A 19019-nucleotide genomic window follows, 5' to 3' on the forward strand; every position below is an offset into this window, starting at 1 on the left:
TTTATGGCACTGTTCTCGAAGGCAATGCACCCTTATCCTCCAATGATGCCAAAAAGATGCCTATTTGTGTATAATGTTTACTTTGCATATTTACGTGTAGAGTACCTAGATAATTGTATTTTCAGTAACCATAAAAATTTAATATTTACGTTTATAAAATGTAAAGAAAAGGTAAAATAAAAAAAATAAAAACATTAATTAATTCGCTATCAAAATATTAAATTTAATAGGTAATTATAATTTATATGTCTTGTCTGCTGGCCTAATAAAGTTTGACAACTGGTCACCATTAAGTAACCCTCTGATCCATTAAATGATGTATCAATGATTTACTAAAGCGGTTGATATATAATATATTTATTGATATCGACCGGAAAATGGTATTATACATTTTGGGAAAAGTATGTGATTGGCAAACTTACATAATAGACTCTTTAGATCTATACCTAAAATTATTCTTTAATAGGAACACTTAATGTATATGTATAGGTACTGTATAGGTAAATAAAAAAACGCTTAATTTCTAATTGACATTTATTCATTTTACAGATAATAATTGAAAATAAACAATCTGGATGGATAAGTACAACTGAAGAGAAAAAAGCTTTGACACCGATAAAATTTAAAAATAATAGGTAGGTACATAAAAATAATATATATATAACGGTTTGCATACAATTATTCCGTTTATACGTATTTTTACGGACAGGATATATAAAACATCACAGAGCCTTAAGGTGATTGCTGTCGCTTTTGAATATTTTTATGAATTAAAAAAAAATATCTATATAAAATAAAATATAAACATAATATAATATAATAATAATTATGCAGTGAGCTTAAAAACGTTTAGATTTAAAATCATCTATGGTTTTAGTGAAATACTCAGCTATAACTATATTAAATGTATCTTATCATCTAATGCAACAATAATATATTATCTTTGTTACGTAAATGGTATTTGTATGCAAGTATTATACAAATTTCAAAGTATGACTTGAGATATTTATTATTTGTCGAGGTCAAATGGTACTAAATAAATGGATGCAAATTAAATGTTAATTTTCGAGAACAATATGAAATATTATAATCTATAGAGATCTCAAATATACTAATTCTATTCTAACAATACATTTTATGATAGCATTACTGAAAAATTGTAAAAATGTAGTTATTAGTTTAATCTGTTATTTAAATTAATTTTTATATTTTATTTCTGAACAAAATATACGTAATATGCATGTATTCATTTTGAAAATATTGTACTATCACAATTTGCATTGATTATAGCGTACAGCCCTTAGTTTATTTTAATTATTAATTGTCAATAAGTTATTAGGCAATTATATAATTATTGGCGTACAGAAACTTTTGATATATCATTGCTAGATATTATGTAAACTTGACTCAAATTTTTAATTTTAGATTGTTTGCGATGTTCAATAATATAAAAAAAAAATTGTTAGTTATCTATACTCGAAATAGCCGTAGATAGGATGATACGTAGAATTTGAACACTCGTGTAACTTTATACCGTTTTTACACAGACATGCGTAAATCTGAAATCACCTTATATACTTACCATATTTTTAGAACATAGAATTATTGAATTATAGACGTATATAGTTATGATTAGTAAGAAAATAAGTTGGATATTTTCTTTAAATAATTTCGAATTATTTTTTAAATTGTGCATTAATATTGTAGTATAAGCGGTTACTAATATCGACAATTTCATTAGTGACATTATAGAGTTATATAGTAAACTGTACGCAGAATTGTTTAAAAATATACTATATAGTTGCTACATACTATATGATGTAGTTAAACTTAAGGCGTTTGACACATTTAAAAAATTTATGACGATGCTATTAATAAAAATTAAAAACAGTTTCAATTAGTAATCTATTCAATTATTGCACGAGTGACCTAATTTGAATAGGTATTTAATTGATAAATGAATAATCAATATTGTTTGGAGTATTTTTTAGCGAGTACCCTATTACAGTCGTAAATATAAATATAGGTATATTCACAACTTTTAAATACAATTCATTTTTAATTGGTTGTGAATATATACTGTGATGAATTATTTGAGCTTAACAGTTTCGCATAAGTATTATATATAATGAATATTTTACAAATAGAATACAATATAAAACGAGAAAAAATACGATATAAACGTGTTTAAATAAATATCTATTAATATGTTTAATAATTTATTGAATTTTAGCATTAATATTTTTGAGATTGATAATGATAAATAACATTTTAAAAGAAGAATTTCAACGCACTCGTATTTATTGAGTTCAGAGTTTGTTTAGCAAAAATAATGAACTTTATTTTTAGTTATGAAGTGGACGGATCTGTATAATATTAAGGTCTTATATGTTATTGTATTATACACTCGTACATAAATGTAAGTGTCAGTTATAAATAGTAAGTCACCGAAGTATAAGTAAAAAATAATCACGATAGTTCGGTGTATCGGTGGTATGGTGGCAAGTTTAAATTGGAATTTTAACGACATTATTATTTATTTTATTTTTTTATTTAAAGTGCAATATTTATAACATAAAAAAGTGAAGGGATGTCTTTTGTAACTTGTTGATAGACAGAAAATGCTATATATACAAATGGTATAAACTTGAGACCTTTATAGGGTTTATAAAAAAATCCAAAACTGTCCATCAAATATTAATTTTGACACTTGCTAATACGATAACTTGTCATGAGTTGATGAAAGTTGTGAATGAGAATTTTATTAATACCAATATTATTATTATTAAACATTTTGTATGTATCTAAAGTGTTTACATCAATTATTGAACATAAGCGCATAGTATATTTATTATATAGATACTATAAACCACATGTAATACATCTATAAATTATTATTATTTTATAAACCTATTTCTATAATATTATTTAATGCTGTATAGTTAAACACGACATGCAGGGAAGACACGATATTTACTCACGAATTTTGAGTATGTAAAAAAATCCATATATAATGTTTGCTTTTGACAACCACAAATAGCTCGTATATAAGGTTAACGTAAGTAATTTATTTAAGAAGATTTCTGGTTCTTTGGTTGGCAGCCGAAATCCGCATATCGTTTGACTTTGTCTAAAATTAAACATGATATTTTATATTTTATTTTCAAAAATATTTAGAACATAATATATGGGTGTATACTGTATATAAGTATAAAATCTTATACGTATTTATAATTTTTAAATTATGCTATACACTACAAAATCATTGTTAAAATTGAAATATTATCAATTATTGAAAGATGCCGGGCAATTTCTCCCTAGACATTTTCCCCATTACTGTTTTTGGTATAGTTGGACATTTTCCCCCAATATATTTTCGATGCGGACATTTCTCAACATTTTTTTTAAGTTTACTGTTTAATGATACAATATTATTTATCATTTTATAAGAACTTAGTTTTTTTTAAAATAAAATATACATTTTTTTTTCATAAATATAATAAATTATAGATGTATATTTTTGATCGATTCAACTACTTGAAACAATAAAATAATATTAATATTTAAAAGATTGTCTAAATAAAATGTAATAATAGTATTAACATACTGTATTATTAGCTAGTAACATTGAAATCTAAAATTGTGTCTAAAACCTAATCAATTGTTGGGTTGTTAAAAACTATCTTAATTATTTGATTATTAAGATAAGATTCATACAGTAAAGGTTTCAATAATAAATTAAAAAAATTGATACGAGTACAGCATCCAAATATTTGAATGTTCGTTGAAGCACTTCAAAAATCAAATTCAATAGCAATTAATACATTATTAAAAATCAAAACTGGTATGGTTTTTTTTTTAAATAAATATGAACGAAGATTAAAAAATATGTGTTTAGATACCTATAACAAATGAATCGAAAATTAAATGTTTTTTCACAAAATATATTATTTTTCTGTCGATATTTTTAGCCATTTTGCCATATTTTTTAAGCTGTTGATTAAAGAATAAATTTTTTATTACATTTATAATTTTTATGAAAAAAAAAAAAACAATTTTTAGCCATTTTTATTAGTTATTAATTATATTTTATGTAAATATATAAAATTACATTTACAATTATAATTTATTATATTTATGAAAAAAATAATAGTTTTTAAAAAATTTGATTTTTTAAAAAAATTGAAGTACTCGCAGTTAACGGGTAGTTTCCCGATAAAAAAAAATAGATAAACGAGTTGAATCCCAATGGAAAATAAATGTTCAGGTACACTGTTTTGTAAAAATTATAATTTGATTTAGATTTTAGATAGAGATTTTACTATTTTTTTTTATGTCTTTAAACAGTTTAAACCTATAGAGACACAACTCATTTGTAGCCAAAGCATTTACCTTTGTACTGATTTTTTCGATCTGTTGGTTTTGATTTTCAAGCTCTGAACCCATATCCAACGCCATGTTTCTCAAGTTACCAATCATCGTGTTCACTTGTCCCAAGTTTTCATCCATTTCCGTTTCTCGAGCATCGTTTGTAATCCTATATGAATGCATACCTTCATTTGTATCATTACTTTATATATTTTTTCTGTTAATTAATTCTCAATTAAATTGCAATTTACTTCACTATGTATCCACCCTGTGGCGTAATGTTCGGTCCCTCAATTACACGCTGCGGTTGTTTGTTTATTACTTTGCCATCTTCGTTTCCCTTCCACGTGCCTTCGTCTTCTTTGAAAGATGTCGACCTAAATATAATCGGGTAACACTATATAATTTGTTTAGGAAAACAGGGAACATAAGAGTTTTTGGAGAGAAAAACATCTAGATTTGAACTTGTTGACAATAAATTTTTTTCTTTGAGAATATTCCCCAATGCACTAACGTTACTATACTTTAAATTATATAATGTTCTGGTAAAAACCTAAATTCAGTAATTTTTAACAACGATTTCGTTAAAAAAAAATTCAATTTTAATATTTTTTCTATTTCATATTTTCTGCTAACATGAAACTTTTTGTTTAAATTTAATATTTATACAGTGTATATGATTGTTTTTATAGAAGAAATGTGTAGATAAAATATGCAGAAGAAACATTTCATCAATCGTGAACTCTTATACAACGTTTTAAAAGATTTAAAATATTAAAATGTTTTTTAAGTTGTTCTTTTACTTATAAGTTATTTTTATAAAACATCGATCATTAAATAATTTTATTTTGTAAAATATTTGAATTTAAAAACTATGTCATTCAGTCTTTTATAATTTATTAATTGTTTAAATGGTATTAAACTTATATGTATGTATAGTTTAAACTTCAATAGTTCAATGATTTAAACATTTTTTTTTTTTTTTATAACAAATTTATCATGTTTTAATTTTTTTGTTTATTATCACTTAATAAATTTTGCTCTCTCATCTCTCAAGGTATTTATAGAATGTTACTTTAAATTATTTATGTTCCAGATAAACAGTTACGAGAACAGATACATTTCCATATTTTATTTTTATTTCTTAGGTAGATTATGCTAAAAACCTTTAAGTTGCAAAGTTACTTTACAATTATATATCGAAATTTAATTCCTTTAAATCTTTCATTTTAATTACGCGTGGTAGATTAGTTTATTTAAATATATATTATAGTTAAAGATATAGTAGTTATTTCTTGATGATTGTTTAACAATATAATAACTGAGAGTTACGTATAAATATTTGAATTTTTATTTTCTATAAAAAGTATATAACATAAGACTAGTCTCTAGTATATATAAATATACATAATATAATATTTTGTTTTAAGAGGATATTATTATTGGTAAAATCTAATAATACCTATAACTCGAGAATCAAAACAAAACTAAAAATCTAAAAAGTCTCAAGTCTTATGTACATTACTCAATAGATGTATAACACAATGTGTAAAAATCACTTCAAACAAAATATGGTACTACAGTTTTACATGCAATTTAGTAGTTAAGGAAAAATATAATAATTACCGACTAGCCTATAATATCGAGTTTACCAGTATTAAAACAATAACGATTATGGTATGTATTATAAACATAAATAAACTATAAAAAGTTTAGATGTACAGAGGTATTCGACGTTGGCATAGCTGAAATACAAAATAAAATTACTTGATCGTTATCTCAACTATCAAAACTATGGCTTGTCGACTTGTATTACACACGATACCTGTATAAAATTTCCCTACCGTATATTGTAACTTATAGTACAACCTGCTCTCGTTGGTAGTCAAGCGAATCTAAAGGAAAATAATCATTGGCCATTTTTGATACGGTTATAGTACCTATACGTAGTACGTATACCTAAACTATTAAATTAGTTATCCTAGGGTATTTTCTTCTCGTAATTTATATTCAACTAGGTATAGAGTTTTTATGTAGATACCCACGTACCAGTCGATTTATCTGCATACAGCTTGTTTTGTAAATGTAGCGCATATAATAACATAAATACATGTTGCTATGTTTATATTGAATCGAATAAATTGAACTATGATATTATAGGTATAGGTGCCTACATTATATTTCAACTGCATATCGTATTGATAAACGGTACCTAATAATTATAAATCAATATATAATTGTCTATATTCTACAGTGATAAATTACTAGCCGTTCGAAATGAGTACAATAATTATAACAGAAAAATAGGTAATAATGAAATTACGATAAAAAAGTCGTAGGCATATTATAATATATTCGTATCTTGTATTCTATAAATCGTACATCAGCCATCGAAAGTAAGTTAATAGTTTTTAAATTAAAAAAAAAGTGGTAGTTGAGATAACAGACAAGTAATGGCTAAAGTACCAATAAACTAATCAAAACTTATAAAGTTATAATTAAGTCATCATAATATACAAAACTATTAATAAAAAAACAACAACAAGTAAAAATTTATATTTTTATGGTTATAAACGACTTATATATTATATATTATATTATCTTCAAATACATAATAATTTTAAAATCTATAAGCAAATATTGGAATAATGATGTATTCTTTTAATATTATTTATTTACACATTTATCATGGCATAGTCTATTTCTTTTTGTAATTCATCCAAATTTTGTAGAAAAAAATAATTAAAAGTTTTGTACTGATTTCAGCGTTAATGGTGGGTAGTACTTTGCATTTAATTATTGGATGATAATTTATAAGCTCAATTTTAAAATTCAATAAACAACTTCAAAAGAAACAACATCAATAAAATACAAAAAAGAATATTACAACGATTTGTATTGTTAGGGCCTCAGGGGTAAAATAAATAAATAAAGGTAAATCTCGAAATTATGCATTTTGAAGTGATTTACGTTTTTAAAAATTAAATATGATATTAATTTATACAAAATCAATTTAATTATTAACGATGTGATACTTTCTTACCTTATAGTAGGTAGATCGTATCAGCACCATTGTTGATCGGAGGCCTCGACAAGAGTGAATAGCCAGGTGAAAGAATAACAGCGATTAAGACGAATTAACAGTGTAAATACGCATACCTATATATTAATAGACGGTTCAGAGAGAAAGAGAAAGAGGTAGGCTAGTCTGGTCGTAAGTCGCTAGATATATGTAACTATATTTGGAAAAATTTAAAAAAATAGTGTCCTGATAGATCACTAATGTTATGACTTATGAATTCTTTATGATATAACGTTTGACATCAAATAATTGTAGGGTATATCCTACATAACTGTTTAACGAATATTAAATATTGCAAGTGTAAAAACTGTAAAGGTATAACTCAAATAAAATACATTTACACTAATTAAATTTTTAAATCGTTTTAATAAACGTCAATTCTAAAAAAAAACAATACAATAACGGTTTGCATGGATGCACATCAGAATGTTATATACATATAACATATAAAATATTATATATAATTGAATTATTATGTTTTAGACAGGTAAAATTTCAAAACGATATACAGAATATAATATAGTAGAAACTCTAAAACCTCTCAAACTCTATAAAATAATATACAGTTATAGTTATCAGTTATGAGCATTTTTTAATTTAAATATTTGAAATAATAATAATTCACTTAAAAAAAAAGTTGTATTATAAATATACAACTTTAATAATACAAAAAACGTTGAAAAACTTTAAGATTGATAATGGATCAATTCTCTCGTATATTAAATTTATTAATACCTACATAACTAATTCTACTGAATTTAATAATAGTTAACTAAAATAGCAGTACAATGAAATTTATTTATTAGCATTTTTGTTCACAATTATCTCACTTAATGATTATAAAAAAATATAAAGATTGAATTTTTATTCAAAACGTTTTTAAAATTATTTTTTTTAAATTGTTGAACTGGTTTGTTTTTTTTTTTTAATTCGATTATAATAATTACAGATGTTTTATATCATAATAATATATTTTGTTATGTATATTATTGTGGACATTTAAATATACACAAAAGTATACAATAAAATGATATATAGAAATAGTAATTTATTTTGGAAAAATGATTTGTCAAAAAAAAAAATCTGTATAAACTGTAGGTTTATGATTATTTAGACTGATGAAATAATGAAAAAAAAAATTGTAATCTTACACAGATTATGTAATAGAATTAAAAACGAAGAAAATTTTTTCTGTAGGCTATTGCGGGTATTTCAATTCCACGTGGGTAAATTTTAAATTGAAATTGAAATCAAATTTACATAAAAAATATTCCTTGCTGCAGGAGCGTGCTCAGTCAATAATGTTCAGTGCTATTCGTCTGATTGATTAAAATCCACCGTTAATCATCTTTTCACTCTCGTCGAGGTTTCTAATCATCAATTATAAACCTATAGGTATACTTATATGTATTTTGCATGTAACTGTAGACTGTAATGCAATTTTTATTTTAATATGAATTTGCGTAAGTTCATGCAACATGTATCCAAAAAGCTTAAAAAATCAGGTTTAGAATTATTTGTGGTTCCTAATGTTTATATGGTAAATTTCGCTCATTTTTGTGTTTGATTTTTTCAATATATAATACATATATATATTTATATATACTGGTTTTGAGAATTAAATTAGAAATTTGAGTGTATTAATTATAAAAATTTATGTGCGAATTTTATGATGTTAATTAGTTAGACATACTCGTATTATATAATATAAATAATAAATATACGCGTATTGTATTAATCTGCTAGAGTGTAAATAAATATTATATTATAGGTCGATGTGTTTTGGAAAATACCTATTTGTATTTTATTTCCAACTAATACATAAAAACGTCTCGTTACATAATAGTAATGTTACTACTTGTTCGTTACCAATATTAATTAACTACTAATGTTTTCAAAAAATAAAAAAATCTATAATGGAAACATCATTCGTACTTTTACCGGAAAATTGTATTACTTCGTTTGAAATCAAATATAAATTAGTGATAAAATTCACTCGAGTGTATTTTTTTTCGGATCGGATTCGAAATAGGATTTCGTCTTGTAGGTCGAACTGCCGAACCGTTCAATTTATGATATTTTTTCCTGGATGTACAAAAGATAAAACGCATTAGTCTTCGAGAGGGGTTCGTATTTTTTTTTTTTGTACTCCGTTCGACAGTTTCCACCGAGACACTATGTATACAAGTGTTTATTTGATTACGAGCCAAGTGTTATTACTGTGAAATATTGGTAGGAACTTACTTGTTGCAAGGCAGCACGCAAATACCACAACATTTCTCCATGCCGGTAAGGTTTTTCTCCGCTTCCTTCATGTCCGCGTTTATTTGATCCATTCCTTCCTCGATCCTGTCCATTTTCTCTAAAAATCGTACAAACCAAAATATATATCTAGTTTATAACTACGTTTTAAGTAAATATGCCTACTGAAGTAATGTGAAGCATCCTTAAACAGATTACAAAAACCATTTCGATGTTTAGATGCAGCCTTGCAGGTATACAGGGAGAAATGTCGAGGTACAAATATTGCAGTATTGCTAACTGTGGTTTATATACTTCGGGTATCAAAGCTAGTTGAACGATTTTATATATATTTTTTTTTGAAGTCTGTCAGTTTTGATACCTTGAGGATATTATTTTTGGTGAGCCGTGAGTATTATTACGTTAAAGGAGATCGACTATAGTATTATACAAAAATAAATATCATACTAGGCTGTGGTGAATCCAGGATTTGTTCAAGGGGAATGGATGGCATATATATCTATGTGATTAAACATATATATTATATTCATTGTATAGAGAAATCATGTCCACATGCAATTAAAATATGGCTCTAAAAACTGCATGCCTATTATAAGTTATTTATACTAGTATATCATACATATTATTATCCAGCAAATATATTTGGAACATAAAATTTCCTAAATTACTAAAATGAACTAAACATAATAATATGACCTATTATTCATATTCTATAAACATATCTCCACCTCTTTGTGTATACTACTGATAAGAGGTGTCATTAGGTATTTATCAATATTATTAGTTTTGGGTTCGTATTTAATCAACGATATTTTATTGTATTAATAAATCAGATACCTATTAGAAATTGATCAATGGAATTTTGTATAATATACAATAATATAACTACGCCTGTCGTATACTTTATCTTAAACTTTCCGGGGTGTATTAAATACTAGTACATATTTAATATTAATTAATTCATCCTTACCGCCTTGATCATCTAACTCAACTAGAGCTTTAATGGCTGCTTCCTTTGTCTGAAAAAACATCACATTAGTCATTTTTATGCTCACAAATATAATATAATATTAATCATTATAATACAATATAGCCCATAATAACATTGTCTTTAATGGTTTAGATTCCCAGTCAGTTTTCTTCTAAAAAAAAGTTTTAAATGTGACTATAGTAATACAGAACCTAAGTAGGTATTCAAGTTTTTTCAAGACAAATTGACAACTTTGCTCGTTGATGTAAGATTTTTTCATAAACTAAAAGTAGAATGTTTTTATATTTTTACGAGTATATATAGTGGAAGTTAATTTGTGGATTTATTGTGAAAATAATTATGATGGGTGTATACTGTATAAGTATTATTTTATAGAACTTTTAAGTGATATTTTTGTACTTGGATTTTTTAATTTATTAATGTAATAATATAAAAAAATCTACCGTATTATATTATTATGTATAGATTGCACATTAATTTAGGTAAAAAATGTCTATTGTATAAAAATTTGATTTTATGAGTATCTTATATTTTTATTAAAAATATTTTCATTTAGATGCGAATTATTAAGTATTAAATTATATTAATTAACTTCTTTTACGAGTATTCATTATCCAAAGGCTTAGAATATTGGTACTCTTAAAATATTGGGGAAAGGAATATGTCTGTTCCGCGGAATTTCTAATCATGGTCTCATCGAGAATTTGTGGAAATGCTCCCTTCCTATAAAAACTGTTAAAAATAACAATTTTTCAATCAATAATTTTTATTATTTTTTATAATCACACAATATTTTTATTTACCTATGTATTATTTATAGAAGTATAACTAAATTATTTTATATTTTAATAATTTAAAAATATTTTATATAATTTTTCTGTATTGATCAGTAGTTTCCGTAGTGATCTTCAACCTTTCCTATTCGCGACCCACTTTTTTTGTAAAAATTTTTGTGCTAGCCTGCATTTTCACTTTCAAATTTTGTGAATTAATATGGTGTCACCATAAATTATTATTCCAAATGTTATATCTTATATAGTCGTACAATGATCTTGGTAGGTATTACCATTACTACCATACTATATGATTTGATATCCATTATAATTATTTAGTTTATAATACATAATATATTAATATAATAATAACACATTAAAATTAAATGCTACGTGGAATTGTTTTTTTATTATTAATTATTTATTATAGTTTTATCATTTTTTAATTTTAATTTTTAAAAGAGAAGACCTGCCTCGACTTTTTAAAACTTACGCCATCCAAAATTGGGTTATGAGTTATGACTCATCGATTGAAGATCACTGAGGACAATAAAAATATAAATAGTAGTTATTCAACACTATATAGTATAATATAATTATAGATACAGTTAATTATTTTTAGCAGAAATAAATAATATTAAGTTGTATTAAATTTTTCTTGTTAAAATTAAGAATAAAAAATATTTATAAACAAGTTTATCATAGTTGATTAATCATAAATTTCATGTTGGTTATAATTAAATTTATATTTAAAAAATAGTTGTATTTAATAATATTATATGTTTATGAATAAATTAGCATTAAGTTTTAACAAAGTTAATTCTGTTAAAAGTCTAAATGCGTGAAAATATAAGGATATGTAGTATATATATAAAGGCATAATATTTTATTACTATGAATTTTATATACACTAATACACTATAATATTATTATGTGTACATAGCGCTTTATTTACTTTTTAAGTTTTATAAAAATGGTCAGTTTGCTTCTAGATGAATTTGTAAGATTAAATGAACAAAAATTCGTGGAAATGTATTTTATCATTCTTTCTAAACTTTAAATAAAATTATTTAATTACTCGGATGAACAACTAGCTCTTCACCCTATACTACGGTTTATAAAATGAGACTGAGGGCGTAGAACTTGATGAAAACGAAAATCGCCAGAGAAACTTATGAGACGTTATTATTTAAAGTGCGATTTAATTTACCTGACTAATGGCCATTCACAGCTATGAATAAACGTTGTAATAAATAATTCACAAAAAAATCGTTTTCATTAAATGTGATTTAACTTCGAAATATACTTTTTAAGTGGTTCTCGAATGACTGTATAATATATATATATAGTCACTAACGTTTAAGAAATAATACACTATTATACTACTTTCAAAAAAGAATTGTATATAAACACAATATAAAAGTTTATTTTATTATATAAATGTATATTGTATATTGTATATATATATTATATACACTTTTATGTAGTAAATACTTAGTGATTACGTAATTATTGCTTAGTGATTACCTAATCTAACGCGTACTAGCCGTTTATAAAAGGGTATCTTAAGTATTTTCTATCACTTGTATTCCCTTAAAGATGTATTTATAACGAGGTGTAGTGTACTAGTATATATTGTATATAACTATATTGTTCACATATACAATAATACAACGTTTAGCGATTATGTTATACTTATATAACTAACCATCACTGTCAAAATAATCTCGACACCATTAATGAACATCCGATGATGGTTTATAGTCATCACGTAAATGCGTCTTTTGTTGAGTTATGATGAATACCTACATAATAAACTGTACCTATATCGTATAAAATTGGACAATATCCGTGTCTGAAATACGCTTATTATAAAATGAAATGTCGCTATATTGCATAATAACCCTTTCATCCTCGATAATCAATAATATGTTATTAGAATAAAATATATAAAAATATATAATTTATATACAATGTTTATTTATCTTTAAATTAATTAGTGTACGTTAATCATTACTTTTGTATAATTCATTAATTCATAGGGATTCAATCCTAAACGATTTTCATGCATATTTTATACATGTACTCGCAGGAAAAAATATGTTTTCAAAATAAATGGTCAATTATTATAGTACAGTAGATATTAGTGGTTTCGTTCTAACTTGTTGTATAAAGTGTGTATGTACAATACATTTTATCGAATTTAATATTTATAGCAATTATCGTATTATCTGATTTTAATTATCTACTAATAAGTAATAAGTAATGAGAAATATGTATTGAAGTAGATTAAATTAATAGCAAGATATGTTATAAAATAAATTACATAAATAATTAAAAATTGTGTTTTTTTCTTATTCCGTTTATAAGATTCATTCAATTATAACTTAAAAGACTCACTTTGTAGTGGTCTTAAAGTGAATCTTATAAGTGGAGTCTATTGTATTACATATTATAATTCTAGTTGAAAAACTTAAAAACAGTAAAGATAGGTTAGTATTGTTAGTAATGTAAAAATCATTAAAAAAAAATAATACGAAATAATCATTGAAGGTTAAATTATAAATAAGTAAATTAATAATTAAAATAATGTAAATGATTTTTTGTATCTATAAGTGTTTAAATGTTTATAGATTTTATTTAGCATACTATGTATAAGTATAACACATTTCAATTTTTTTTTTATTTGGTATAAACACTATACTTAAGGGGGTGCAATTAGTTTGTGTGATTAGTGCAAAATACATATTATACATAGGTATATATATTAATTTTTTTAATCACAGACAAATTAATTATAAAAATAATATATTTTATGGAAATAACTTAGATGTGAGCAATCATGCATTAATAGCACGCTAAGTGTCAAACGTGGTAATTCTTACCATTGGTTTTTATTAGTATAACACACACAAAAGCTATTTAATAAAATTATATTAAAAATGTACAACAGGTATAATTTAAGTTGTATGTTTGTTTAAAGCTATTATAGGAATATTATTTATTTTTTCATTTTAATTAATATTTTAGGTTATCAAGGCTAAATAAAAAATTTAAAATTTAATTTAATTTTAACATTTATTTATTTATCGATTATTATTAAATAATTAATATAAATTAGTTTGTAGTATCAAAAATACTATGTTATCAAATATATTAAATACATATTTAAGGCAACTGCACAATAAAAATAACCTAATTAAAAAAATATAATATTTTATTTACAGTATATGTCACTCATAATTATCAAATATAATATAATGTAATTATATATAATTGGAACTATCAACTAAGATTAATATAGCATTGTATTTATGTATGATTATTAATTAAATTTATTTTATACGTATAAATCAGGTATATTTTGAAAAAGTTTGGGCAATAGAATATAAAAATCATAATATAACTAGAATTAGATATTTAGGTATATTTATTTTATAATAAATTAGGCTAAAAACCTGCAAAATTCGATATAAAATATTGTAAAATTTATAAATGCAGTAGCTTTATAATTTTCAAAAATTACCAGTAAAATTACCAATAACAGAAAAATAAATTAATAAAATCTACTACGTATGACTGATAAAAATAAAACTAATTACCCAATAGTTAGTTTATTTTGTATGCAATTTAACATGTGTTCGTTTCCTGATACTTTTACAATTTATTAACATCGTTTAAAAAGTTATTGACATTTGACATGTTATAGTCCAATCTTATTACTTTGAAAAAATGTTAAAATGTTTTCGCAGTATTGAAAAATAATATTTATGTAAATACAATTTTCAGATTAATGGTATAATAAGTATAAAAAAATAAATGAAAGAAGAATGTTATCCGGATCACTTAAGCACAACATAATTATAATACGAACGAAATCTGACTATAGTTAGATTAAATTAAACTTTTTTTCTTTAAAAAAAAAAATCCTTCAACATTGTAATTAATTAATTTTTTCAATTTCATGTACGAGCGTCCCCCATAGTATTAAATTTTATATGAATGAATGCACGTGTCAGATGATGGTGTAAAGCAAACGCGTTTTGAGCGATAAATATAATTTTATGTTATATCTATTATAAATTATAATATAAAGGTAATATGAGATTTTGTCGACGATTGATTATCGTTTGAAGAGCGCAGTGATTGGGTATGCGATGAGACAAAATCAGAACACGGCAATAATAATTTAATACCTCATAACAACTGATGACGTAAAAAGTTCCCTTCGACGTCGGTAAACAAAAAAAAAAAAAAAAAAATGGACGAATATAGTATTACACGCCGTTTGAAAAATACATTCGATTGGGGTTTTGGCGTGGGGAGTTGTGTTGGTCTCCAAGGGGAAAAAACAATTACAAAAAAAAAATACATTTTCGTCTCATGTTATATACATGTACCGTGTAAACATATAATATGTACTTATATTACAATATATATATATATATATATGTATTATATTACGTACCCCTTCACAGAGTTCGATCATCCGACGGGTGCTCTCCAGAGACTATAGGCAAAAAAAAAAAAAAACATGAAATCAGCTTTGAAAATATTACGTGAGTATACAGTGCAGTGATCTGCAGGTGCATCGCACTTACCTCGTCCGTTACGTGGGCCGATCGCAATTGCATGTCCTGCAACTCGTTGGCTACGATGGCTGGCATAGTTGCGATTGTAATTTTATATTTTTATCAGCGAAATCGCTGTGTGAATAATTCGACGCGGAAATATTATTAATTAGCTCTCTGTGTTCGTGCACAGTCTGCACGGTCTTCGGACTTGCAGTGTTGTGAACACCGCACACGTAAGCCGGACGCGTTCGTAAAATAATAAAAACAATGAAAAAAAAATAATATTATAAATGTGACTATTATTTTTTTTTTATATATATATTCTTTTCGATCGTTATTATTTCGTACAGGTGTACTAGGTATTCTAGTAGCTTATTGATGTTAATATATTATGCGTATTATCGCGCATATATATATACACACGGCGGACGATATAACTGTTGTATAATCGAACGCTCGCGGGGTACGTGCGTCGCCGACGGGGTGGAAACGGAAAACTAGGAGCGCAACAGACCGTTTTTACGCCACCGTGCGAGTGCAAGCTCTGTGTGTGTGCGAGTGTTGCTTTTTCTTTCGCCCGGGCGCCCGCCGCCGTTGCCTCCGCCCCCTGCTCGTCAATTTCGCGCGCATCCCTGAGCGCCGCCGCCGACCGCGACGACGACGACGACAACAATGACAACGTTTCCCGGGTTCGACCGCGACCGCGGACAGCACGACGTTTTTACTCGTTAAACGCGTACAATTTATAATGAAATAGGTATAAATAACACTGTTACTCGTAAATAATATTATAGTATAACAATTTAACGTATGCGTACGAATACCCGTACAAACAGAGTGTTATTTGTAAAATCGTTAAAATCGGTTCTACTCTGATATCATACATAGTATATAATTATATTATGTAATAACGATGACTGCGAAAACCTTATTAAAACTAGTAGAAAATAATGTATATATATAGGTACACAATCTAATTTCTGGGTTTTTGAACTAAAACCATAATCCTGTTATGGAAAAAATTATCCACGTTCTGATCCCACCCCCTCAAAAAAAAAAAAAACAAAAAAAACAACAAATTTCACATAATATTAACTTTCAGTGATAGGTACAAATCATGATTGGTTATATAGTAAATAATTATAATATAATTTAAACTTATATAGTTATATGTATAAACGCGCTCTCGTAATATTATACTATATAGTTAAATATATATGTTATTTACTACGAGTTTGTAAACTCGTTAAAATCGACCGTAAAATATATACTTAAATTAAAGTGTTATTATAAATGTATATAAGAGTATGTAGCCATGTAGGTACGTATAATATAATATAATATTATGTTTTATTGACTATACGATCGATCGATTATAAAAATATTAGTAAATAATTATTATAATATTATTGTGTTCACCTGGTATAGTGGTATAACACATCTATTGCCCAATGCCCATATAATATATACTACTCGAGCGCATGTTTACTGTTTATTATTACTTAAGGTCATTGCCGATTTTCCGATATGTGTATATATTATGTATGTGCGTTATATATATACATAATATTATATTGTATTATTGTCTGTGTACCTGTCTAAATATATTATACATTTATAGATTTTGATTATTGCTGTGTACAAGAGCTATTGAAGAAAGGAGGGGGGAGTGACAAATAAGCCATTGCCCTTTTTATTTTTTTGTGAACTGTATGATTTATAATATCGCGTTATGGCACACCAATGTTGTCTATACGGATTATAAAATACTTCTAGAATACAAATTTAATTTAATCTTGATAAAAAAAAATTATCTTCCCCCTGGTGGGATTTTATCCTGCGGGCGCACTTGATTGATTAGTAAGCTTTTCCCTGCGGTCCTTTATTGCACCCACTATTATAGAAGTATTAATAGGATAGGTACTACTGCGCTACTACACGAGTTGACGAAATGATATGTTTTTTAAACAAACACTGTGGGCCACGTCTGTGTAATATATATTATATCATATAGAAGTTGTAGCTAACGAAGGTTGTGTCGGCTGCGCATTAAATAATACCTACATAATATAAATTTCCAGCAAACGAATACGGTGATGAAAATATAATCGACGGAAATCGTTAAAAAGAGAATAATGAACTCCTAGCATGTTATTTTTGAACGCATATTATAATATACGCTTGTCTCTGTAGGTGGTAACACTTTTTACGACCTTATAATAATAATGCCTGAACGTCAAATATTATACACAACCAACATATACATACATATATATACACGATAATTGAAAAATTATTATTTTAAATAAAACAGATATTTTACCGAAATCGATGCATATCCTGCTGCGAACATAATAACTATAAAACGTGCGCAAACCGTTTTTATTTTACTTTTTTTTTCCGTTAAAACAGTTGATAAAAAATATGGTGAGTGGGGACACGGTGCAGCAATGCAGCATACAATGATCGTCAAAATCAATGAAATTATAGAGATTGATTCGCCTACAAATGCAAATAAATTGATTCTTTTCATTTCGGTATCTACACAACCTGCAGAGCATTAAAAAACTTTGTTATTTATGAAACCCCCTTCACATGTGATTATACGTTTAAGGTTTAACGTATATTATATTTAACTAAATAATAATTTACATTCAACGTTGGACAGTATATCTATATTCAAAAGACGCACCGTTCAAATAAGTTTAAAGTTTAGAGTTTAAGCGTACTTATAGCTGTTGACGAACGGCTGAGTAAAGCCCCGAGTTTGGTTCACTTACTCGTAACTCAGAAATATATTTTTTTACACATAAATCAAAATCTAAACGTCTTCTTTAAAAATGTCACTCTATCGCGGCTAGCATCCGTTAATCTGGACTTGCGGCCCCACACATCTCTAGAAATATTTTTTCTATAATAATATAATAGTATGACCTATAATCGCTGTCAAAGACGAGAGTCGCACGAAT

General features: G+C 25.7%; 1 protein-coding gene across 1 annotated transcript; it reads right to left on the minus strand.

The window, feature by feature from the left end:
• Positions 1-516: 516 nt before the first annotated feature.
• On the minus strand, positions 517-16812 carry LOC114123319 (synaptosomal-associated protein 25-like). Its single transcript, XM_027986254.2, has 7 exons — positions 16078-16812; positions 15945-15986; positions 10683-10731; positions 9695-9812; positions 4620-4745; positions 4393-4537; positions 517-3130 (listed from the first exon to the last, which is right to left on the minus strand). Exons 1-7 carry the CDS (start codon positions 16141-16143, stop codon positions 3068-3070), a joined length of 609 nt encoding a protein of 202 aa, XP_027842055.1. The 5' UTR covers positions 16144-16812; the 3' UTR covers positions 517-3067.
• Positions 16813-19019: the final 2207 nt, after the last annotated feature.

This window comes from Aphis gossypii, chromosome 3, assembly GCF_020184175.1.
Source record: "Aphis gossypii isolate Hap1 chromosome 3, ASM2018417v2, whole genome shotgun sequence".
NCBI classification, from domain to species: Eukaryota; Metazoa; Arthropoda; class Insecta; order Hemiptera; family Aphididae; genus Aphis; species Aphis gossypii.